This window comes from Peromyscus eremicus, chromosome 8b (assembly GCF_949786415.1).
Source record: "Peromyscus eremicus chromosome 8b, PerEre_H2_v1, whole genome shotgun sequence".
In the NCBI taxonomy this organism is placed as follows: Eukaryota; Metazoa; Chordata; class Mammalia; order Rodentia; family Cricetidae; genus Peromyscus; species Peromyscus eremicus.
In genome coordinates, this window is record NC_081424.1 from 49,726,842 (window position 1) to 49,751,750 (window position 24,909).

General features: G+C 43.4%; 2 protein-coding genes and 1 long non-coding RNA gene across 3 annotated transcripts; 1 reads left to right on the forward strand and 2 right to left on the reverse strand.

Annotated features, from left to right (window-relative positions):
- Positions 1-1,744: 1,744 nt before the first annotated feature.
- On the reverse strand, positions 1,745-9,063 carry Fbxo5 (F-box protein 5). The gene is made up of 5 exons (XM_059272394.1): positions 8,738-9,063; positions 4,908-5,577; positions 4,250-4,340; positions 2,960-3,142; positions 1,745-2,505 (listed from the first exon to the last, which is right to left on the reverse strand). The coding sequence occupies exons 1-5, from the start codon at positions 8,814-8,816 to the stop codon at positions 2,248-2,250; spliced, it is 1,281 nt and encodes a 426-aa protein (XP_059128377.1). The 5' UTR covers positions 8,817-9,063; the 3' UTR covers positions 1,745-2,247.
- A 59-nt stretch (positions 9,064-9,122) lies between these two features.
- Positions 9,123-16,003, forward strand: LOC131918610 (uncharacterized). Its single transcript, XR_009381029.1, has 3 exons — positions 9,123-9,285; positions 14,414-14,492; positions 14,864-16,003. It is a non-coding gene; the product is annotated as an uncharacterized LOC131918610 (long non-coding RNA).
- Mtrf1l (mitochondrial translation release factor 1 like) lies at positions 14,072-24,529 on the reverse strand. The gene is made up of 7 exons (XM_059272795.1): positions 24,037-24,529; positions 21,346-21,425; positions 19,444-19,627; positions 18,086-18,249; positions 16,194-16,311; positions 15,044-15,180; positions 14,072-14,420 (listed from the first exon to the last, which is right to left on the reverse strand). The coding sequence occupies exons 1-7, from the start codon at positions 24,272-24,274 to the stop codon at positions 14,220-14,222; spliced, it is 1,122 nt and encodes a 373-aa protein (XP_059128778.1). The 5' UTR covers positions 24,275-24,529; the 3' UTR covers positions 14,072-14,219.
- Positions 24,530-24,909: the final 380 nt, after the last annotated feature.

Below are 24,909 nucleotides of genomic sequence, written 5' to 3' on the forward strand. Positions count from 1 at the left end.
AAAACAAACCAACCAATCAGACAAAAAAACTAGCCAGCGTGGAAACATAGACAAACTGACATTTTCTTCAAAAACTAAATTAGAAGCTTCCTTCAAATGACTGGGGAAAAATGTTTTAGTGACAAAGGGGAGACACTATCCCAAGGAAAGAAGTGGATTAGAGACCAAGGAAGAGGTGTTGGGACAGCTAAGTTTGGGGCAGTGGTTCTCAACCTTCCTGACTCTGCAACCCTTAAATACAATTCCTCATGTTGAGGTGACCCCCCCCCCACACACACACACAACCAGAAAATTATTTTCATTGCTACTCCGGACCTGGAATTTTGCTAGTTATGAATTGTAACATAAATACCTGACATGCGACCCCTGCGAAAGGGGTCATGACCCACAGGTTGAGAACTGCTGGCTTAGACAGTAAATGCCTGTGTAAGATTGGGTTATAGGCAAGCCTGCAGGGCATTTTAAGTGATTGATAGGGAAGGGCCCAGCCTATTGTGAATGGTACCATCCCCAGGCTGCTCTCATGAGAAAGCAGGCTGAGCAAGCCGGAAGGCAGCACTCCCACATGGCCTCTGCATCAGCTCCTGCCCCCAGGTTCCTGCCCTACCTGCTTTTGCTGAACTGATTTGAAACGTGAATGAAATAAACTATTTCCCCTCCAAGCTGTTTTTTGGTCAGTTTCATCAATAGCACAGTTAACCCTAAAACACCCCCAACAGGCGAGGCAGATGAGTACCAGGAACTACATACGCAGGAATATTCAGATAGCATTAAGTGATGGGGGAAACAATGTGACACCCAAAGCCTGTGATACAACTAAGAAACCAAACCTGACAGCCAGTGATGTTGAAGCACGGACTAATGACATAGAAAACCTGCTTAACGCAACTCTGAAAATACCTCAAATCTAAGGAAAAAAATGGATCACCAGCTTCAGGAGGGTTTGGAAATGAAAATTACCCAAATACAAAACCAAAAGCCCTGTCCATGTTCAACTGTGCTTAAAGAGCTTCAGGTGTCAAGTTCTTTTCATAGGTAAACCCCCATCAGAACAATTGATCTGAGTTCAAGGCCAGCCTGGTCTACAGAGCAAGTTCCAGGACAGCTAGGGCTACACATAGAAATTCTGTCTTGGGGGAAGAAAAAAAGACCAAAAAAAAAAAAGACAAAAAAAAAAAAAAAAAAACCAACAACAAAAAACAAAACCCTAACTTGCAAAACCAGGAAAGCACTGAAGGATAGATTTCAAATCCTGAAAGGAAGTGACCACTGACTAGGATCACTAGATACTCTTTAAACTCAAGGAGATTGCTCCTGATAAACCTGAGCTAATGCAGGACAAGATCACTAAACTGGTACTGCAGGTTATCCATGTTTCTTATGGATAAACAAATGAAAGCTAGAAAATAAAAACAAACCATGTCCACTACTCAGTAAACCTGATGGGAAGTCTGCTGAGACAGAAAATGCCCTTTATACATCAGTGTTCTAATGAGTTGCAGCATCTGGAGATGTTTATCTACAGGTCTACACACTTACCAGATAAGCTACTGGGAGGGAACTCAGGGAGGCAGGACAAGCCCTCAGTGAGACATGATCCACCCAATTCCCTTCACAGCTCAAAGTACTTGTTTCCAGTGCCAATGTGGGCATAAAAATGAACAGCACACGCTACTAAACTTATAAGAATTTTATTGTAACAAAACAAAATAAAGTTATATGAATATTTATTTTCTTTGGCACGTAAAAACAGAAATATTTACAAGTATAAAAACATTAAAACAGACCAGAAATAAAGTAAACAAGACTTTACAATGAATACTTTACACACTGAAAAAGGCTCATACTGACAAAGACAAACATTTAAATTGACAGACTCAAGTTGACATGGACACAATACAAATTTGGTAAAGCATCACAGATGCTAACACTGTGAATCACATCTGTTTTAAAGACTCCATAAAATTACAGCCTTCACTTGCCATAAAATCCAATCAATTTTATTTTACCATCTAACTACAAATAGATACCCAGTTTCTTTTTCTTAATTTAATCTTTCTGTTTGTATGAAAATTTTTAATTTTTTAATATTAAACTGTAATTGTTTTAGGAGGCTATATGCATGTCCTCTCTTCCCAAAGGGACAAAATGGCACCCTACATTTATTTTTACCTCCTTAAGTTATAATCTAACAATCCTTAAAAAGTAGCCCTTAGGATCTTCTACAGTTGATGTATGTGCTAAGGGTCACAATCTCTGTAAATTCTTTTTACTTTTTTTAGTTCCAGGCAAAGGGCCCATCACTTTACAGGTGGCTTTTAGGAGCTTGCTATTCGAACAGTCTTTGGTGTTGACATGATAATCACACAGACACTTTGTACAATAGTCAAATCCACAGCTTTCCCGTTTGCAGGTCGCGCGCTCTAAATAGTGGTCATATTTTGCAGGGAAATTACAGCGAACACAGGCTTTGAGGCTCTCGTTGTTTTTTAACGTCTTGGCCACCTAGAAGAAAAAAATCTGTTATGTATGTGTATTTTAGCGGACTGAATGAATTCTGGTAACCAAACCAGGAAGGGAAGCCATGCCTTCAGCACAGCTAACGATTTACAGGAGACATTTTAGTGTCTATCACCCAATAGTTCAGAGTAATAGGAAACCATGCACTTCTGAAAGATACACCGTTTGTCCAGCTGTTCTCCTTATGACAGTAGCCAACTACAAATGTAGTATGGAACAGTTTGAGAAACTCCAAGGTCACCGAGTGAACAAAGGGGACAGAAGAGGTGATCTCTTCAATAACTGCCTTAATGCTTCTTACTCTAAACCAAAGGAACATTAGCGTGTGATTAATAGAGTAGCAAACACGAGATATCCAGCAGTGTACTGAAACCCCACTTCTCACGTTAACTCCCTTGAGCAGTGAGTGCCGGTTCTAATACCCCCATCAGACAGTTACCTCAAGGAATTCCCCGTGCCGGCTGTAGGCAGGACCTTTCTTCTGATCACGCTGACTGGGCAAATTGGCTTGAGTATCTTTTCTGGGAGGAGTCCAAGTCGATGACTTCTGAACAGAAGTTAGTGCAGTTCTGCTCACAACGTACCCCCTGGTTGAAGCATGCAGCGACAACTTACTGTTTTCCTGATTGAAAAAGGTTGAACAGAGGATTTTAAAATTCTTTTCTCTACTCATTACATTTGTACTTGGTAAAAGGATCAAAAAGGAACGGGATATCCAGTCCTGCGTCAACCTGCAGGTTTAATACAGCCCAACAGAGCTATGCACAGAAACATTCCGAGACAAACTCAATGGAAGTGTCAATCAGAAACTAAGATGAGCCTATAAGGATTTCAAGGTACCTTTAGACTAACCAAGGCCAAAGTCATGCCCACAGAACAAATGGTCATTCTCCCAACTACCAGCAGGTGGCAGTAATCAGTTAACTGAGCACAAAATTTAAGTACCCCTTGTCTTAAGTCACCTGGCTAAGTAGCAGTATTTGTTTGCTAAGCATGGCCAACTCTAAGGCCAAAACTCCCAATCACATACTGATCATTGTCAGAAATACAATTACCAAGTACTTCAGAAAATTAAACACTTCCTCTAGACCAGCAGTTCTTAATCTGTGGGTTGCATTCCCTTTTGGGGGAGTCAAACGACCCTTTCACAGGGGTTGCCTATCAGGTATTTACATGACAATTCGTAACAGTAGCAAAATTACAGTTATGAAGTAGCAACGAAAATAACTTTATGGTTGGGGGTCACCACAACATGAGGAACTGTACTGAAGGGTCGAAGAATTAGTTAGGAAGGTTGAGAACCACTGCTCTACGTAGTAAGACTCTCCAGGATGTTGATAATTTAGTTTGTCTTATAGCTGACCACAATGACACACACCACCAATTGTGCAGCCCTTATTTTTAAATCAGTCTGCACAGCGCAGCTTTTCCGGGTTAGAGGAAGCATAACCAAAAGTGTAATTTTTTTAAACTTGTCTTATGCCCCTCACACTCATTCTCTCCAGCCTCTGGGAGGCTGATGTGCTTTATGAATTTAAAGGACTTACAAAAAAAATTGTCCTTTTCCTTTTTTTTTCAAGTAGGCCTGGCTGTCCTTGAAATCAGAGATCCTCCTGCCTCTGCCTCCCAAGTGCTGGGATTAAAGGCGTGTGCCACCACCGCCCAGCTATAAAATGTCTCTACTTCTAAAGAAAAAAGAACAGCAGCCCTTCAAGAAACCATCACTTACAAGGACTCTCTGCATGGCTTTGCTGTACAGCTGGGATGCTCCTTTATCGGTTTCTACTATCTTCTTCCAAAGTCTGCTCACTTTAGACAAACTGGAAGCAAAGGAGACAAGATACTAAGATGAGCGGAGAACAGAAGCACAATGCAAGCTTTGCTAACCTGACTAAACATGGAAACTGTTCCGATGACCATGTATCAGTGTTTAACCAGACTACCCAAGGGCCAAAACTTTCAAATGTTTTAAAAGCTCCCATCAAGCCTCCGCTGTATCCACTCTTTTTGAGTAGCTATTTGGAGAACCAATTACATACTAGTACAATGTGCACACCTCCACCTTCCTCTAGGCTGCTTATAATAGATTTTGAAAACCTGTTATATTAACTTAAATGCACACTCCACAATGCTGATTACAGAAACCAGCCAATAATAGAAACCAACACATCTACCCTGTTTCACTTCAGCCAGTCAGATGATTCAATATAGAATACATCCTTCTAATACTAAGACTACAAAATTCAAAGTAACCAGACTAGATGCATATTTCCTAAGTTTTCTTTCATTTCAAATAGCATCAATCAAACACAAGCCAGCACTGATTTACACTCATCTTACAAGTGGGTCTCAGGTTATCTAACACATGCAGTGTGCAACACACTCACTTTATTAAATCCATGCCGCTGAGCTTTGTCAAAATATTAGCTAAAAGGTGTTTAAATCCCCTCCGGGAGAGCTCGGTGAGGATATCTAGGTGTTCCAGACCCATTTTCTTGCCAATTATATTCTGTAGTCTAAAGTTCCCACTGGCGATAACTTCCTTCAGCATTTCTCGATCCACTTTCGGGTTTCGCTTGGAATTCTTTTTTAACGTTGAGCAAACCACTCTTTCAAAATGCAGGACTGGCAGCAGGTGTTTGTTGGGATACTGGTCTGGGCTCTGTGACGGCAGCAGGCGGGGCTGGCTACTGTTTCTGAAATTCTCCAGGATAAGGATGCCATCCTCCTGTTCACTCTGATGTGTAAATGACGAATAGCCACTGTCTTCATACAGTCTGCTGGCCTCTAGCTCCTCTATTTCACTTGAACTATTGAGCAGTTTTTGTACACGTTGATTTTCCTTGTTGTTATCAGGTCCCACAATTGGTGACTCAATGAAAGATAACCTTTCCTGGTTTCTAAAGCAGTCCTTGCAGGAAGGCTCCAAACACACAGAATTGTAGGAAACCTGTTTCCCACTCTCCTCAGGTTTTACCACTTCAAGTTCAGAAAGATCAGGGTTGCAATTAAAACACTTCATTTTAACAGAAAGAGCAGGACTTTCTTCTTTACAACCTATGAAAAGAACACACGAAACAGAATAAAGATCACTTTTGTAATAACATGGTCCCCTCCTCCCTGATGGGGACTGAACGCAGGGCTTTACACCAAATATCAGTCCTTACATACCCACTAACAGAAATGAACAGGTTGCATTACCATGGTGTGCATGTCCCAATTAACAGATTAAGCCAAAACTATTAACTAAAGCCCATGGTTGCATGGTCCTTTAGCTTTTTCCCACTGTTCCAGGACACCACATTCCATCTAGCTATCATTAGTTCTATAGGCTTCCTTTGCACTAAGTCTCCTCTCCCCCATTCCATTGTGTCGGTATGCATGTGCCATGGTGCACATGTGGTCAGGACAACTCTATGCAGTCGGTTTTCTTCTATCTCTATGTGGCTCTGACTGGGCACAGGGGGCAAGCTGGTGAAAAGCACATTGACCTTCAGCTATGGCTATGGCAGTTTCATCCCTTCCCTCAGCCAGTGCCTCTGACCCGAGATCTGCCTAACGCATGTGCTCATGTGAGCAGGACTCGCAGGACAAGAACACTGTAATCAACAGCGCTGGCACCTTATGTAGTCCAGGGATGCTCACTTTTGCCTCCAACTGTTCTAAGTTTTGCTCTCATGAGCTTTTCCAGCTGGCTGGGGACTGCATTTCACATGTTGGCATCATTTCCTTTTTTTAAGCGTGTTTTTTTTTTAACTTTCCCAGACTACAGGATTCTCTTTATTTATTTATTTATTTATTTGTTTTCTAAATTAAAGAAAGTATCAGAAGACAAAAATCTGGTATATAAAATAGCTAAATCTATCTTGGGCAAGAACTTCCCAAAGGTCAAAGTAAGTGCTCCTAAACAATAAGAAATACTTTATATTGTTTATGTAATCAATCACACATAAAGGCAGATTACCTGATTCCATACCTCCCTCAATCAAACAATATGTGGGAGCATTTTTTTGCCATTTCATTCATCTGATGCCCACTTATGATAGATTAAGGGGCAAGTTAGGTACTAGGTGTGATCTTTAGGAGTGACCAAACCTTTATATTTTTCTAAACAGAAAGAAATTTGGCTCCAATTTGAAAAGGTCACAGGTCACTCACTGGCAATGGATTACAGGTAAGTATGTGGAATCAAGGTTTGAGGTGTTTACAAGAGTCCCAAGGGGACCAGGGTTTACAACTGCAGTAGAAACTTAGGCAAGTGACCCCAATTAACTAATGCACAGGATATGTACTGTTAAGTAGAATAAAAAAAATTCTACAGTTAGAGATTCCAGCAATTAACATAAAGAGTACCATTTACTAAGTCGGGAGAAAATGACAAAAAGATAACTCTCACAGCCTTAGTTTTCCCACCCATGAAATGGGAAGAAAACTATTAAATGCACGATCTAATCAATAACATCTCTATCACACTGCTCATATTAAGCCAAGCTCTCACATTTCTTACACTGCAAACCAAGATAAATTCCACACAAGCACAAATTTAGAAAGCAAAAGTTCAAATGAAAAAGCTCTCTGCTGAACTTTCCAACCAGTTTATTTCGTTAGGATATTTTTGGTTTCCCTTAAAACGAACCTATAGATAAAACTCAAACATTTCAATGTTTCGAACTCACATTACCGCTGCTCAGGCCAATCACTGGGGTGGGGGAGGGAGAAGGTTTGAGAGTTATAAAATGCACCCGGTCTGACCTTTCATTCAACTTATAAATCCCGACCTTACATTCCATATCAAAGGCTGTAATTAAAACTGTCGTTAAAGTCTTTCTAGCTCTTCCATATGTTAACCAAGTTTCAGTCTCAGTCCCCAAGCATGTGGCCAAGGCTAAGCACATTCATTTCTCCGATTAAAGACTGAGGAAATTTCAGTGACCGAAAGTATAATTCTCATGAGAAAACCTTTAAGCCTACTTGGAAAATCATTTAAATGTACTAATTAATTTTTTAAAAATTTCTTCAAAGCTGTAAACCAAGTCGGGGAGGGGACTCGGGAGGCAGCACGTATTTCCTGAGGAGGAAAGTTGAGCAAAAAAAAAAAAAAAAAAAAATCCCTCGTAAAACGATTACATTTCCGACTTTTAAGGTTGACTTAGGATTCGGGGTCTTTTACAAATACAATCTGCTAAGCTAGCAGCTTCCACCCCTCAAGGCTTAATTCCTGTTCTCATGAAGGAAGATTATCAAAGAAATGCTTTTTTCCTCCAGTTTCGAAAATTTCTGGGATAAAATAGATGGATGTCTTTCACTGAGGGTCCAACAAAGATATATTTCAAATATATATATGTAACTGAGTTTGCTGAACTCTGATTCAGGCTTTGAAGCAAGTGATCACTAACTCCTCAATTCAGAGGGGAAAAAAAATAAACTCCTCGACTTTCACCATTAAATAAACACTAGAGGCAAACTCATGGTTTTGGGGTTTTTTTCTTTTCTTTTTTTGAGGGGGGGGCGCTTTTCAAAACCCTCCCGGGGGCTCCAGGACTTGAGATTGAGAAAAAGAGGCATAAAGAGGAGAAAATAAAATCTTTTTCCATTGAGTTTGGTACGGTGGGCAGAGGAGGGGGGTCTCTACATTTGGCGGGAGCAGGGAAGGAACCCCTAGAAGTGCTGAGGGGTCGGTGATGGGAGGTGCCCCGAGGGCGCGGTGCACGAGGGAGGGCGGGAGATAAGCGCGAGCGCAATCTCCCGCGCTCTCCGGCCAGGACGCTGAGGGGGAAAAGTTTGGGAAACTGAGTTGGGATGTGAGGGAGCTAAACAACTGTGAAAAGGGGGTGTAGGGGCTGGAGAAGAGGCATCTGGCAAGCCTGGAAGCCCAGAGCCCTGTCACAGGTCGGGCAGGAGTGGGGGAGGGGAGGGGGGCATTTGGCGCCCTTGCAAGGGGCTGGGGTGGAATCCCGCGCGCAGATGCCACCACCTGCACGTCCTCGGAGCGGGATACCTGGATGGGATGAGATGGTGGGACCCCGTGCCCGCCAGACCACAACTGTCCCATTCTGCACCAGCCGACTGACTCTCCTCCGCGCCCCCAGTCTCCTCCTTTGCTGCCCCGGGCCTGGAAAGCCACCTGAGGCCCGGGACCCCGTGATCTGCACATGCACCCGGTCTGAGGCTGCGGCCACCGGAGTGGGGATCCCTACAATGCCCGCCTCACACTCACCATCCGCGACCGTCCGCGCGCCGAGGCCGCAGGGGCAGGAGGACGGCCGGGGCAGACCGCTGCAAACGCGCCGGCTCATGCCGGAGAACGCGGGCTCCGACGCAGGTGAAGTGGCGGGGACCGGAGGGAAGAGGCGACCGGCCGCGGCGCCGAGCTGTAGCTCTTAAAAGGCGCCAGCTGGTACTTTTAAAATCTTTGAATTTGGTGCCCAAATCAGAACAGACCAATGGGGCGCGGCGTCCGCACGCGCGGGCCAATAGGCAGACGGCGTGAGGGGGACGCCCTCGCTCGCCCAATAGGAGGCTGCGGGGGCGGGGCCAGCCGTAGAACTAGGGCCCCTCCCACCCACCCCGATCCGCGCCTCCCCAAAGAGGCAGAGGGCGTGGATAAGGCCGCTGGGGGCGTGGCCTGCGAAGGCGGGGCGCCTGCGCAGACCCGCCGTGCTGCCCACCCCCATCCCCGCCGCTGTCCCGCGAACCGGCCTCCCGCGAGTCCTCATGTCCTGCGGACTGCTCCGACTTCTGCCTGGAGATCTCTGATGGGCACAGGTGGGGCCCATGTCTCCCTCCATCGTATCTGAAGCGCGAGCTTGGTGAGCGGCAAGCCCGCCACGCAGTCCAGGCCCTTCCCCTTCCAGCTCCGGACCCGCCTCTCTAGGATTTAGGCGCGCTCCACTCTCCCTCCTAAATTGGCTCCGCCCCTTGCCTGGAGCCTCCGCGCTTGCGCCCTGCGCGGCGGCGGCGGCGCCGCGGACTTGGCGGGTTGGCGCTTGCGCACTAGCGGCCTGGCGGTTCCCTCCGGGAGGGGTGGACGGGCGGGGCGGGACAGATGGCTGCGAGAGAACCGCCCTTGCCCTCGGGACGGCGCGCAGCTGGACCCCGGCGTCGCTTTGCTCAGCATCTCCCGGTGGCTGAGGGCGCGGCCTAATCTCTAGTCCTTGCCACTGCATTCTTTGAGGTTTTCAACCACCAAGCATTCTTACCAGTGTGAATTGGTATTTTCGCTTTTCTGTGTTGTGTCTTTGCCCTCGTAAGGCTGAGCGCAAGACAGCACACCTGTCCCCTCCATCCCACCATAAAGTCAAACTCCCCACTTCTTTGGGCTGGAGGAGCCCTGGCTAGGTGGATGTTTTTGTAGCAAGGGCGGGAGTGAATGTGTTCCTTATTATACAGTCTGGTGACAAGCAGTAAGTAGTGAGCTCCTCGTGATGCTGGGCACTGCACACCTTGAATTTGTTTCTACATGGTGACAATGCACGGGACTCGGTTTCAGAATATGGCGCCCTGACCCTACAGGATGCTCGCTCCGAGAAACGCCCACCCCCTCGACTTGCCATTTCCCTCCTGCTTTTCTGCAGCAGTATTTGACTTTCAGTTAATGTTGCATGCGGTCAATGACAGCTGTTGTAAGGCGGGGCCAACACTAGACTGAGTCATAGGAGTGCTGAGTGGATCCAGTTCTTAACTAAATTAGTTTATCTCTAGTTTTCTGGCATTTTTACACTTGAAAGTGTTGCATAAAAATAGTTATGGATGGAGTTGCTTACCAAAATCTTGGCAGCATTTTCCGTTTTGTTTCTGAGAACGGAGCCTCTAAGTATAAATGGCTGAAACCACAGAAGTCTTTCAGGGATTTTTTGTACTAATGAGAACGAAATTGGCGGTCCAGATTTTCAGCAAATGAAAGAACGAACTGTCAATAGAGGCATGCATTGAGAATTTCGAATTGTCAGCTAAGTTTGAGTCTTTGAACATTGTACTGACCTTGCAAAGCACTGCATAAAAAGTGCCTGCAGCCCATCAAGCACGGGGATCAGAAAAGTGAGAAGTTAGATCTTGTGGTAGCCTGTAGATTTCCATGTGAAGTTGTAAATTTCTTCTGATTACACTGCATAGGGGTTTTAGCTAAAGTAATTTGCTGAATGAATATTAAAATGCTGTCTGATCAGGTGTGGTGGCACACACCTGATCAGACAAATGGGACCAGCAAATGGGAGGCAGAAAATTGAGTTCTAGGGCTACACAGAGAAACCCTGTCATGAAAGATGAAAGATAAATTTTTAAAAATGCAGTACAAGGGAGATGGTTGTGCAAAATATACTCCCTAATGGGTAAGTGTGAAATAACACTGAATGCAGACCATTGGTGTATTGTGTGTACAGTAATGGAGTTGGGTTTTAGAGGCAGAGGAAACCTATCAGAATGCTGAGGGACTAGAAAAATGTTGGTATTAGCTTGCCATTTTTAGTAATCTTATTTTCACTTTATAATGATTGTGCTTAGAAGTCTAAGTCAAATTTCCCTAGAATTTCAGAGCTAGTCAAGACAATGCAGGGACTTTTGAATCATCCAGAGGTAGGGGGAGGAATTCTTGAGGAATTAAGAAGGTAAAAGGGGAAAAAGAACCCAGTTCCTTTAGGCAAGACTTCAGAAGTCCAAGGCCAGGCAGTGTTGGTACATGCCACTAATCCAAGCACTCTGGAGACAGAAGCATGTGGATCTCTGTAAATTTAAGGCCAGCCTGGTCTACAGCGTTAATTCCAGGACAGCAAAGGCTACAAAGAGAAACCCCCATCTTGAAAAAACAAACAAAAATTTCCTGTTTCAAAAAACAAGCATGTTGTAGTATTGTTATCACAGATGTCTAAGGGACATATGCATCAACCATGCAAGGACTATGACCTTGTCCCCAAAATAATCACCACTGCTGCTTTTTCAGAGAACCTGGGTTCAATTCCCAGCATCCATTGGCAACTCACAACTGTCTGTAACTACAATCCCATGGGATCACATACCCTAAGTTGGCATCCATGGGTACTTCAGGCACATGGTGTACAGACATACATGCATGAAAACACCCATACATATAAAATGCAGATTTAAAAAGTATTTTTAAGGGTAAAGTACCTTTCATGAGAAGGGAGGGAATCTGTTTATGTTACCTGGTTTCTGTGCTGAATACTGTTGGCAGCTTGAAAACCCTTGCCTATCAGTAATGGTTTTCTGCTACTTGCTTTCCAATAGTGAGAACTAAATCCTCAGTATAAAGTAAGTGTACTGAAATTACAAGCTGAGTCCTGAAGGCACTTTGGCTATACACACACACACACATTTATATATATATATATATATATATATATATATATATATATATATATATATATATATATATATTATATATATAATTACTGATTTAAGAGAAGCATATTATGTGTTCCTAAAACTACTGCTGATTCCAGCAAATCTGGGGAAGTACCTCATAATTCCTTTATTATTTAGGTTAGAGGCCTCTAAAACCTAGCAACAGCGGCATGGAACAGTCAAACGCTCCCTATTTCAATAGGAATTTATGTGACAACAGTGCTAAGTCACAGGAAAAGGTATGGAGTAGTTTAAACTTGCCAAGTCTTAAGCATTAATGTCCACTAATGTCCACACAACTCACATAATACCAAAGTACCTAGTTTGATCTTCATAGATGAAAATCCAGTGCAGTATCTTGAAAATCAAGATCAGGGGTCTGATAAGGGTAAACCCACTGGAATATATATATATATATATATATATATATATATATATATATATATATATATATATATTTGGATCTTAGTTTGAAGAAGCCAGCTCGAACACATCTGGGGAAGAAGTAGAGAAATCTGAACTATTAGTGCTAAGTATTTGGGATTTACCATGAATTTTGTCATGTGATGATAGGTACTTAAGATAAGTGCCAGTTGGTATGTGCGAGAGTGAACTGTCAGGTTTGCAGTTTATTTCAGACACTAAGTGTATGAAAACATTATTGAAAATGGGCAGTGACTCTGGGTGTCTGACAGTTAAGACATGAGCCCCATTCAGAAGGGACTCTTAAAACCTTAGTCGTGAAGCTGACATATGTAGTATCACATTGGCAACACCTGGGCTTTGGAGGGGACACATTCAAACTACTGCAGCCTGGACCTCTCTTTGCTGCTAGTATGTGAAGCTTGTCAGTAGCAGGTGGTGGAGAAACCCTGTAAGCATGACAGGACATTTCATTTCTACTCCTCCATGGCACAGCCTCTGGGGGCACTCTCCGACACCATAATGGTTTATTTCATAAATTTGGCTTGCTGTTACCAATGTATTTGGTAACATAATATTTTAGATCTTCTCAAGTTTTGGATGGCACTGGCATTTAAATCAATGAAAAATCAGTTAACCTAGATTGCCCTTTATGCTACCATGTTTACCCAACCAGGCTGAAGGTCTGACTAGAGAAGACCCAGCCTCCTTCAATCAAGAGAAACATCAGTTCTTCTTGGTCTCCACCCAGCTGATTCACACTGCAGATCTTGGACACATAGTACTACTCTATGTGGGGCCATCCTTATAGTGATCTATGTAGACACATCCTATTAGTTTTGTTTCTCTGGAGAACTGATATAGCCCACCAAGGATGGATTATCCAGTTTTGTTCACACTTGAACAGGAGGCTTTTTGCTTCCCATGCCCCATGAGCTTGAGGTTCTCTGTTTGCAAGGCCCACGCTACCTGCTGCAGGGCAACCCAGGAACCTCTCCACCACTGAGTGAGCTATGCCATGCCCTACAACAGGCCTGACTCTGCCCTGTGGAAGGGAGCACCTTATAAGGATGTGCTTTTATTAGGAACTTCGTGTAGGCCATTCTCTCTCAGTCCCAGCGTACCTGACTTTTATCGCTAGTCAGTTTCACTGTCAGAATCTATCTCTTTACATCACATTAACATAGATATTTCTGCTTAGTATTTGAAATTGTTGAGCACCTATTATTTTGCACAAAAACTTGTTGGAAATACAGGCCTACATTAGAACGCAGAAATGTTGTTGGTATTTTTGTTCTTTTTTATTCTTTTGGGGAAACCACCAGCCAGCTCCCAAATAAATCACAAATGGAGGCTTATTCTTAATTATAAAAATACCCAGCCTTAGCTTGGATTGTTTTGTGCCAGCTTTCCTTAACTTATCCTGTCTACCTTTTGCCTTCTATTTCTGTATATCTTACTTTCACTCTTACTCCATGGCTGGCTGTGTGGCTGGGCCCTAGCATCCTCCTCTCCTTATTCTCTTGCTCCTTCTTTCTTCTCCCAGATTTCTCCCTCTATTATTCTTTCTGCCTGCTAGCCCTGCCAACCCTTTCTGCTGCCTCACTATTGGCCGCTCAGCTCTTTATTAGACCAATCAGGTAGCACAGCTTCACAGTTAAACAAATATAACATTAAAAGAATGCAACACATCTTTGCATCATTAAACACAAATGTTCCACAGAATAAACAAATGTAACACACCTTAAAATAATATTCCACAACAACTGTCTTCCTTTGTGTCTCATATTTTTATAGAGTAGAGTCCAAGAAACTGTTACCTTACATTCCTCAAGAGAATACCAGTTAAATATTTGCACAAAATGGATTTGCTCTAAGATTTTTCTAGTCTGTATAAAAAAACAGCTTTACAAAGCAGCTTAGTCTTTTCTGGAAATCATTTCTACTAGAGATTCATAATCCGAATAGTCCTTTAGTGACTGTATCATGTCATCCAGAAGACAGTCTCCTTGCATGAAGTTCTCAAGATCATGCAGTGACTTGTTTATCCTGTGATCTGTGACCCTGTTCTGTGGAAAGTTGTATGTTCTTATTTTCTCTGATCTTCCTTTAGTTCCAACCTAAAGAAACAGGGGGAGCAGACATGAGATGCATTAGGATCCAGGAGGCCTACAGCAATGCAAGAACCAAGTGTAAGTCCCTGACTCCCCAGATGACATGGTGGAATGGTACAGAGAAAAGAAGGTAGACTTTAAAATCAGACATAGTATCTAAGTCCTGCCTGTGCTCCTTCAACGCTCTATGGCTTACGCTGAAACTTTAATTTCCCACCAGCAAAATACTGATTACATAATGAAGGAGTCTGGCAAATGGCTGATATTTAAACGGTAGGAGCAGCATATTTATGTGTACATTTTCTATGTAATCTCTGGGAATTCGTGTCATCCTGGAGTGGTGAAAAGATGATGGGTGGTCATACTAAAGAAGCATGGAAAGACTGTATATGGCATAAAATGAAATACGAAACAGTAGGTTCACACTTGCATTATTCTTGCTTCCATAGGTTCAAAGGATTAAAAGCTGAGTAGGGACTTGGTCCACTTTGACAAATCTGAGAAAAATACGCTTGACTATAGAAAACAACACGGGTACTGTCCTTATAATAAAAACAAGAACAGTATTAACATAAAAACTACACTACCCATACATATTTTATCTTTGTGTTTCTTAAATCCATTTTTACCTGGATCTTTCTAGCGTTGTATCTTTTGGTAGTTTCTTCCTCTAGATGCATGCTGTAGAGCCTTGCACGTAACTTCTTCATAGCTAGCTCCCTGTTCTTCAGTTGAGATCTCTCTTGCTGGCATTCAGAAACAACACCTGAATAACATTATGAGAATTGCAGAATTTTAATACAAAAATCTTTATTATCAAGGACTATTCCTTTTCTTTCTTATCCCTTTTCTTCTTTTATGAGATAAATTAAGAATCTAACAGAAGACTTTAAATACTTTTAATACAGACTTTTTTCACATCGTCAGTTAGCTATCTTAAAAAAGACTTATAAAAATGAAATGTATAAAGAAGTACAAATCCTAGTATTAGAATTAAAAGAATATAGTTGAGGATTTCCTTTTTTTTCCTATTTCTATATATACACCCCCACTTATCATCTTAATATTTAACGGTTTTCTGTAGTTAAAAGGACACAATCCTATCTGCCCACCAGTCTTCCTAACCACTGGTTAACAGAAACTATGACGGTTTGTTGCGGTTAAGGTAAGCCTGAACCGTATAAACTGGACATCCCTGTCACTCACAATCCACCCCAGGGCTCTAGTAACACCTCAAAGCATGGCTCTACTTAGCAGTGTACAGTCCATCTGCCCAATTATCCAGATTCAAACTGCCTTGCCTTGAACTTTACAGTCTCAAGGGAAAGATGCTCCTGAAATGTATTTAAAACTGCACACATGTATCATGTTTCTGTGTAGAAAGTCCAAAGCTTTTATTGCCTCCAGGGTCCTTCTTACTATCTTAGCCCTAAGGCTAATAACTAGCGATTCAGACCATTTTCTGATAAATAATTCAGGTAATTATCTCACTGAGCTTCTAGTAAATATATATTTCAAAACCCAATTGGCAGGCAGCAGGACTCTGTTCTCTTCACAGTGACTACCATGGTGACTCCTATGCTTAGCCCTCCCTCTTCCTGGCTTTGTAATTACCTACATAGCATCAGCCACAGAACCTAGAGAATCAAGTGATTGGTTAAGAGCCCTTAATGGTTTACTTTCTTTTGGCAACTGAAGGTCTGCTTCAGTGGGAAACCAGTTAGTCTCCCAGAAATTGATCTTGACTCAAAGCTCCATGTTGGAAAACTCGGTACATACCTGTAGGAAGATGAACTATTCGAACAGCACTGTCTGTGGTATTTACATGCTGACCTCCAGCTCCACTTGCTCTCTTAGTGTCAATTCTCAAATCTTTAGGATTAATCACCAGTTTAATCTAGATATACGAAGAAAAGTGGCAACTTTAAGAAACAATTGCATGTACCAACTGTCTTCAGGTGAGACCTACACATTGTAAATACATGTCAGACATAGAGTTCACATAAAATTTAAAACGGTTTAAGAATAGATAGTACTTAGGATATTATTTCCTTTTTTTTTCTTTTTTTAATGAATAGGGAACAAAAGCAACACTCCCTAATGCTCAAAAGTTAAGTTTTTTGTCTCACAAATGATGCAATTGGGGACAGTTAAAAATAGGAGATTTGGGGCTGCAGATGTGGCTCAATGGTGAAGAGCATGTGTTGCCCTTATGAGGACCTAAGTTAGTCAACACATCAGGTGGCTCCAGCCTCTGTAACTTCAGCTCCAGTGGATCCACACCCTCTTCTGGTCTCCATGGGCCACATATACACAGATCCACACACATAAACATGATGTTTTGTTTTTTTTTTTTAAAGTAGAAAAAGTAGAATTTTGCTGAATTCAAAGACTTTAGCAGAGAAAACAGAAAATAATAGCAGTTTGAGTACATGAAACTGTTTCAGGGAGAGAGGGGATGGTACTTTAAAATATTATAAATAATTTGGAGACAAAGATCATGAAGCTCAGGGTATGCATTCCATGAACACTGAAATCAAACAGGATGATGCACTGTCCCAGGAGATACCATCAGAAGCACCATGTAGCACGAATCTTAAAAGGTCTTATTAATAAAAACAAACTCAGAGCCAGGTATTGGGGTGAACGCTGAAAGATCAGAGAGACAGAACTAGCCACAGCTACCTCACCTTGCCAGTTCCTCAGCTGATCCTGTTTCCTCAGACTGGAAGCCTCTGAGTCCTCATCCAAATGGATCTCAGCTGAACTGCTGCTGAAAGCCTAAAAGCTTAACCAGGCTTCCAGTCTGAGGAAAGAGGATCAGCTGAGGAACTGGCAAGGTAAGGTGGCTGCGGCTTGCTCTGCTTCTCTGATCTTCCAGTATTCACCCCAATACTCTGGCTCTGGGTTTGTTTTTTATTAATAAGACCTTCTAACAATTGGTGCTACAGCACCATGTTTAAAAATGTCTGTTCCAAGAACAACTAGAGACTGATCCATGGCATGTCAATCATCTTGCAGTAAGATAACTCCTCTTGAGAGTTGCTAGAAAAGCTAGACGGAACCTAGCCCTCACTCCTGTGGCCCAGAAGCTATCTGGGCTCCTGACACTGACTCGGCTGTTCTGTTCCTCAGTCTTCTCACAGATACTAAAAGCAAGGAAGGAAATCCTTCCTATCATACATCTAGGACTTTTTCTTTAAAAGAGTAGATAGAAACCCTCAAATCATTCCTACTTCATTTTTTAAGTGAATTAACTTGTCACTTAGCAGAAGAGAAATTATAGACTGAGAACTTGCTTTGTGAGGTACGACGCACACTCAGGGCCTTTCTAATACAGCTGGGTCAGAAGCAGCAACTGTGCTGAGTGACTAGCCCTTTTCTGACGGCACCTGGAGAAGCCACCCTGCCATGCCAAGTGAGGCCGGCAACCAGCTCAACAGTGTCACCTGACCCATGAGGGAGGCTTACAAGGCCCATTTACTGCAGGAGAAAAAGCCAGTGTAATCTGGACAATCTACAGATATTTTTCATTCTTACCATCCGTTGTAAAATTACATTTCTTCAACCAAATTTTCAAGAGTAACTCAAGATAGGAAAGGAAAATCCAAATGATAAGGTTACAGTTGCTGGGAGAGTGGCCCTGTGCCAGCTCCGTTACTGTGCTTTACCTCAGCAGGCTGGGGCAAAATTGCCACTGTCATGGTGCTGGTGTGGATGCGGCCTTGCTTCTCTGTCTTTGGCACTCTTTGTACTCTGTGCACCCCTCCTTCAAATTTCATGTGTTTATAGGCTTCTGGACCTCCAATGCTCGCTGACGCATGCCTAAGGCCACCTTGAAAACATGGGGAGAACTGAATTCTTTTTACCATTCTGCCATGCATTGTTTAAACTGACCATCACATGTGTTCTCATGAAATATAGTTAAAAGAGCCACAAAATAACTAGGTATACAGAGGACAAGCACATTGAAAAACTTTAGCAAGTCTTTGATATCTGGTGTTTCAATACATAATCTTTAACTATTTAGATTTATTTAATTTTATGTCTGAGTACTTTAACTCTATAATGTATATATGTGTAACATGTGTGCCAGGTGCATGTGGAGTCAGAAGGCAGCATCAGATCCACTGGAATTGGATTTATGGGGGGTTGTGAGCTACCACATGGGTGCTGGGAACTGAATTTAAGTCCTCCCAAGAGCAGCTTCCAGCACTTTAATCACCAGTGTTTCTGTGCAGTTATTAAATTCCAATGCCGATGAATTCACAACAGTAACATCTAACAGGCCACTGGTTTGGTTTCTTTTTGAGACAGGTTCTCCTGTAGCCCACACTAGTCCTGAACAGTATAATTCTTCTGCCTCAGCCTCTTGGGTGCTCGGATTACGTTGTGAGCCCAGAGTATTCTGAAACCACTTTTCAAAGCTACAAGTGATTATACATACCATATGGAACGGCTTTCCATCATACTTTATAAGAAATTTCAAAATTGTGTCTTTATTTAAAATCCTTAGGTAAATAATGGGCATAAAACTACTTAGTCCCTACAAATAAGTTCTGATCACCATCTTGCCAACCCTTTTCCAGGACATAATATAGATGAATCAATGCTTTACAAAAACAAACCGCTCTCCACTTCGAACGGTGCTGTTTAGAGCCATCTGAGAAGCAACTTCACCTGAGAAATGGTGACAACACTGACCGTCGGGAAGTCTGTGAGCCCTTTTCCTGAAGGATAACTAAAGTACGAGGACCATGTGACTGAGGTAGAGGGTAGTGCTGCCCCTGGGCAAATGGTCCTGGGGTGTATGAAAAAGCAGGCTAGGCCAGCCGGAGGGAACAAGCCAGTAAGCAGTTTCTCTCCATGGCCTGCCTGTGTTTCCTGCCTCCACATTCCAGCCTGGAGTCCCTGCCCCGACGTCCCTTCGCAGTACTGTAACTGAAGGATGAAACAAACCCTCTCTTCCCCAAGTTGCTTTTGGTCGTGGTGCTCATCACAGCCACAGAAACCTAACTAAGACACTGACCTAGTTCACTTGGGAGATAGTCCAGCGTTTCAAAATGCCACCTTTTAAACGCAGCGTACTGCTGGTACATGTCAAACATCTCGGAAGTGAAAAGCATGGCTTCCTGACCACCCACACCCGCAGTCACCTCCAGGATCAAGTCACTCTCGTCCGTTTCTTCTGAAGGAACCAAAAGGGAGATGATCTGTGGACACAAAGACAGCACCTTCCTGTGACTAAGAACTAGTCAAACTAGTGCCCAAAGCTATAAAATTAGAGAATTTAGTATGTAACCTAAGTTTCTCTAAACAAATCATTTAATATTGTTCTTCAGTACAGTTTGATCATCTTGCTAACTAAAAACATATAATACATAATTTCCACTAAGGTATTAATTTTCAGTTACATTTTAAATATTACAAAATGCATCTACTTTTGATAGGTTTGTTTTTATTTCTTCTTGGAATTCTTTCTTCTGTTTCTGATACTCCTTGCCTCCACGTCCTCAGTGCTGGGACTAGAGCTATGCACCACCACACCGATTTTATGTGGTACTGGGGACTAAACTCGGGGCCGCACAATGCTGGATAAACCCTCCAATAACTAAGCTATGCTTCCAACCCCCACTTTGGGAATCTTACACACTTTCTATCAACTCCCTATTCAGATATAGTTTGGAATTAAATGCTGGGAGCAGGATATTATACCACGTGTAGTGTGCAAAAGAAATTCTCCTCTCTTGAAATACAAGATTAATATGGAAGGAAAACTGCATTCGGCTTCCTTAACATGGGAGAGAAAACTTGATTTTGGAAGTTTAGGACTGGCACTCTATCAACAAAAGCCATGTTCTTGCCCCTTCAAAGTTCAGTTTGCCATCACTCTATAATCTTTCCTATTCATTGCCTTCCCAGTAAGAGCTGGTACATGAATTTATCAGTGAGAGCTGTACAGTACACAGGTCTTGTAGCTTGAAGAATTTGTAAGATAGGAAGAATAACATTTTCTGCTTTAAAACCCCCTTTGACACTGGTAAGCCCTTCATGGAGTGTGTACGCAAGAGAAACATCACATTGTAGGCCTGCAACAGACAAAAGTTTGTCACTTGTATCCCAGTAAGACAGACAAGAGCTTCAAAAGTCTAGAGTTGGAGAAATGGAGATGACTCTGCTGTGGGATGTCTGTCTGTACACTGTGAATATGTGTTGCTCTCACTGGTTGATAAATAAAGCTGTTGTGGCCAATAGCCAGGCAGAATGAGGTTAAGCGGTACAGTCAAACTGGAGATGAAGGGTGGAGTGGTGCTGTGGGTATCGCTCTGTATGCTGTGAATGTGTTGCTCTGATTTGGTTGACAAATAAAACGCTGATTGGAGGAGACTACAGCAGCTGCTGAGGAAGCAAGATGCATAGAAAATGAGGTAACAAGCCACGAACCACGTGGCAAAGCATACTTAAGAAATATGGGTTAATTTAAATGAAAGAGCTAACTAGTAATAAGTCTGAGCCATTGGCCAAATGTTTATAATTAATATAAGCCTCTGAGTGATTATTTGGAAATGACTGCAGGATGGTGCGGGACAGAGAAAAACTTCCGTTTACATAGCTCAGTGGTTAAGAACAATGACTACTTTTCCAGAGGACCTGCGTTCAGTTCCAGGACCCACACCAGGCAACTTACAATCTCCATACCTCCATTTCCAAGGGATGTGACACCTTCTGGCTTCCAATGGCATCAGGCATGTTTGTGGTACACAAACACAATTGCAGACAAATATTCATACAAAAATAAAGAAAAACCAACAGCAACAAAAACTTCTATCTAAACAGCAACAGGTTACTTTTCTGGGCTCTTTTATAAACCTTAACGAAAAGCATAAGGAATAATGGCATGAATGCTCTATTCTTTGTATACATACCATACCTGATGCTTCAGCCGAGTTATTTCTTTTTGACACAAAGCTATTTCACTCTCTGCAAGTTTCTTTAAATCTTCATTCTCATCTAGGAAAAAGAACAGCGGTTAAGTTTTTCTTAATTAGTGTTGAATTCACCTCCACAGAAGCCATGATAATAGACTTTGAGAGAAAAAATTTAAGTGACTGAGAAACGGCTTGGCAACTAAAAGCACTTGCTACTCTTGCAGACGACCTAGACTTAGTTCCCAGCACCCACATGTTGGCTCACAACCATCTCTAATTCAGTTCCAGGGGATCTGACACCCTCTTCTTATTTTTGTGGGCACTAGGCATGCATATGGTACACGTGTACACATGCAGGCAAAATACTCATATGCAAAAAGTTAAATTTTAAAAATGTTTACTGGTTTTATTTGGTATGTATGACTGAGTATTTGTATGCTGAGTATAGTGTATGCTGTGCCCAGAGGCCAGAATGGGGTGCTGGATCACCGAAGACTGGGGTTACAGACAGCTGTGAGAGGCTACACTGTGCAGGGAACAAAATCTGGGTCCTCTGCAAGAGCAGCAAGTGCTCTTCACAGTTGTGCTTTCTCTGCAGCCCCAATAACTAGACAAGTTACCAAATTAGGCTTTACAACACCACATGGATACATTTAACTAGTCAGAACGCCCAGGAGAGGCACAAAAGGTTTTAACAGCTAATCGAAAATTGAAAGCTGCCGTCAGTCCCAAGTTAGCCTTAGTGAATGTTTCCACGGATAAAGTAAGTATCTGACCCAAAGCACTGTTGGAGTCTGCCCAACATTTACATAAACTATTCCTTTCATCTCTGCTTTTATCGTTATTTTATCTTAGAGTTCTCACTTCTGACTTAAAGATCGACTTTCTCATTCCTGTTTTTCTATTCTATGGACATATACAGCCTGGGAAAGGGGATTACAAACTGTTTTCTCTCTGAAACAGCAAACATGCACACAGCCTGCATGTGTGTGCTTATCTATCAGGAATCTACATCGACGGGAGGTGGGGCAGTACACATCCAGAGCCTTCCTTGGGGCAACGTTATGGCTCTAAGTTCTACAGCTTCTCCACGCTAGAGGGTTTTGTTTTCTCCAGTTCTTTAAGTAATTGTTGTCAACTTCAGTTTCCCCACCCAATTGTTGGGAAATAAAACACCAACTAACTTTGATAACTAGAACTTATTTTTGGATTTCCTGATTATATTAATCAGACTTTTAATTAAATTCTCTTCGGCAAACTCACCAAATGTAAAGGTGTTTTTCAGTATAGGCTGAAAAAGGGGAGCTTATCCTACATCAGGTATTGGCACGATCTTGTTTCTTCTAAGTAATTAGTTTCTACAGACTCATTTAGTGAATTCCTTCCCAGTCCCAAAGGTCTGCCTATTCCTCTGGAACTCATGGTTTCTTCTCCTCCTGCCTCAGGTGTACTTTATTATGCATTTCTGCGTTGTTATGGTCTATGCCAATTTTGATTTTTTAGTATCTACCCTGACCCCTCTGACTAGTCAGGCTCAACAGCTTTCTCCTACACTGTAGTTCTCCTAGACCAATACGGAAATCTGTACCAGTATCCTAACAGGTTTATTTGTATTGTGTAAATATGCATTCAAAGCAAAGCTCTTTCCCCACCTCAACAAAACTCAACTTTTGTATCTCTAACTTAAATTGAACATAGAAATCATTTTGATGACAGACGCTGTCCCCTCCCGTTTATAATTCTGCCCTAGTTTTATGATACAATCACCAAATCTTGTTTTCTTCTGTCTTGCAGATCAGCTCAGTGCCTACCTACCACCACCTCTCCTTTGAATGGTAAGCAGCTTCCTCCTGACTCATGTATTCCCACACTAACTTCACAGTGGACTTTCCCTAGATAACTCCACTTCTTTACCTAAAAATGTAAGACACTGCCCATGGTCTACAGAAACAATTCTAATCCTTCTTCTTTCTGGTTTCCTGTTCCTCTTCCGTTGCCATCTCCCGTACCTATTCTATGCTTCCACCATACAGTGCTTGTCACGTGGTACCTATATCCATGTCGATCACTTCTGCCTTCTGTTCATTTCTATACCACCTAACCACCTCCGCTTATTAGAGATCCATTTAAATGCTACTTCCTGTTTTTCCGCACCTCTCTTTATACTGAAATTTAAAGTCCTTACTTTTTATTCCCGTTTTTGTGTGTGTCTATGAATATGCATGTTTGCATATGTGTGGGTACACATGAATGTTGATCCCCGGGGTTGATGTCAGGAATCAATCTCAATCCCTCTTCGTACTTTATTTAATGAGACAAGGTTTCTGAATCAAGCCTAGAGTTCCCACTTCAGTAATCAGACATTTCGGCTTCCGACTTAGCTTCAAATGCAGAGAAATCTCGAGGGAAACGTGTGAGAACTCGGATTTCCAGGGCTAGGGTTCTAACTCTACAGTGCATCATACCTCACACTGCAACAGGTCAATACCATAAAGGCACCGGGCTGCAAAGCCGGTCGCAGGGACTACCTCTTCTTTCCTGAGCATCTGAGCTGCCAGGAGGGGAGGGGAGGCAACTAAGACCCTTAATAACTTCTGATGACTGATGGGCAGAGCACTGTGTCAAGGGAAGCCTGCAGAGCCTGAGGTCGGGAATGCAGATGGCTTCCAAACCCGCTGCAGCCGGAGGCTTACCGTGCAGCAAGGATTCCGTGTCCCGCAACTCCCGCTCCTTCTCGCTGAGCAGCCGGGCTGCTGCTGCCAGCTGAGGTCCGCCGGCGTCCAGCCCCCAGGTCTCCGAGCCTGCACGGCGCTCCAGGAAGGCCCGTAGGGGCCCTTCGCGGGCAAAGAGCTCCTCGGGCGGCGGGGTAGTGTGGCTGAGGCCGCGGAAGGCCCACAGGCGTCGGGCACCGCTCAGAAACCCGCTCCGCATCCTGGCGGAGCGCACACCGTAGCAGAACCAAGCAAGGCTCTCTAAAGCATTCGGCTCTAAGTCCTCTAGGACTGCCTTTAAAAGTTCTGCCGGAAATGATGAGAGGACTTCCGGCAAAGCGTGGGAAAGCCGCTAGGTGTCCTAAAGCCAAAAGGTGAAGGGGCGGGGCGATCATGAGGCGTTTGCCCCGCCTCCAGCCCGATCGCTGACTCCTGGGCCCCGCCTCGGATGACGGGGCTCCACCCCCTCGGCCCCGTCTCCAAAGGGACGCGGGGAAAGCCCCGGTGCCTCTGCCTAATCTCCGGGAGGAGAGGAGGAGCTCCAAGGCCAGGAAGCTCCGCTTCCTCGGCCCCGCCTCCAAGGGGGAAGCTCCGGAGCTTCGACCCGGCCTCCAGAGGCGGGGCTCCAATGCCTCGGCACCACCTCCGAGGGGGTGGAAGCTCAGCTTCCTCGGCCCGGCCCCCAGGGGTGGAGCTCCAATGTGCCTCCATCTCCGGCGCAGGGCATCCCCAAGGCCTCGGCCCCACCTCCGGGGGTGGGGAGAAAGCCTCGAAACTTTGGCCCTGCCTCCAAGGGGGAAGCTCCGATGCCTCGGCCCGGCCTCCATCTCCAGGGGAGGGGAGGGAGCGTCAAGG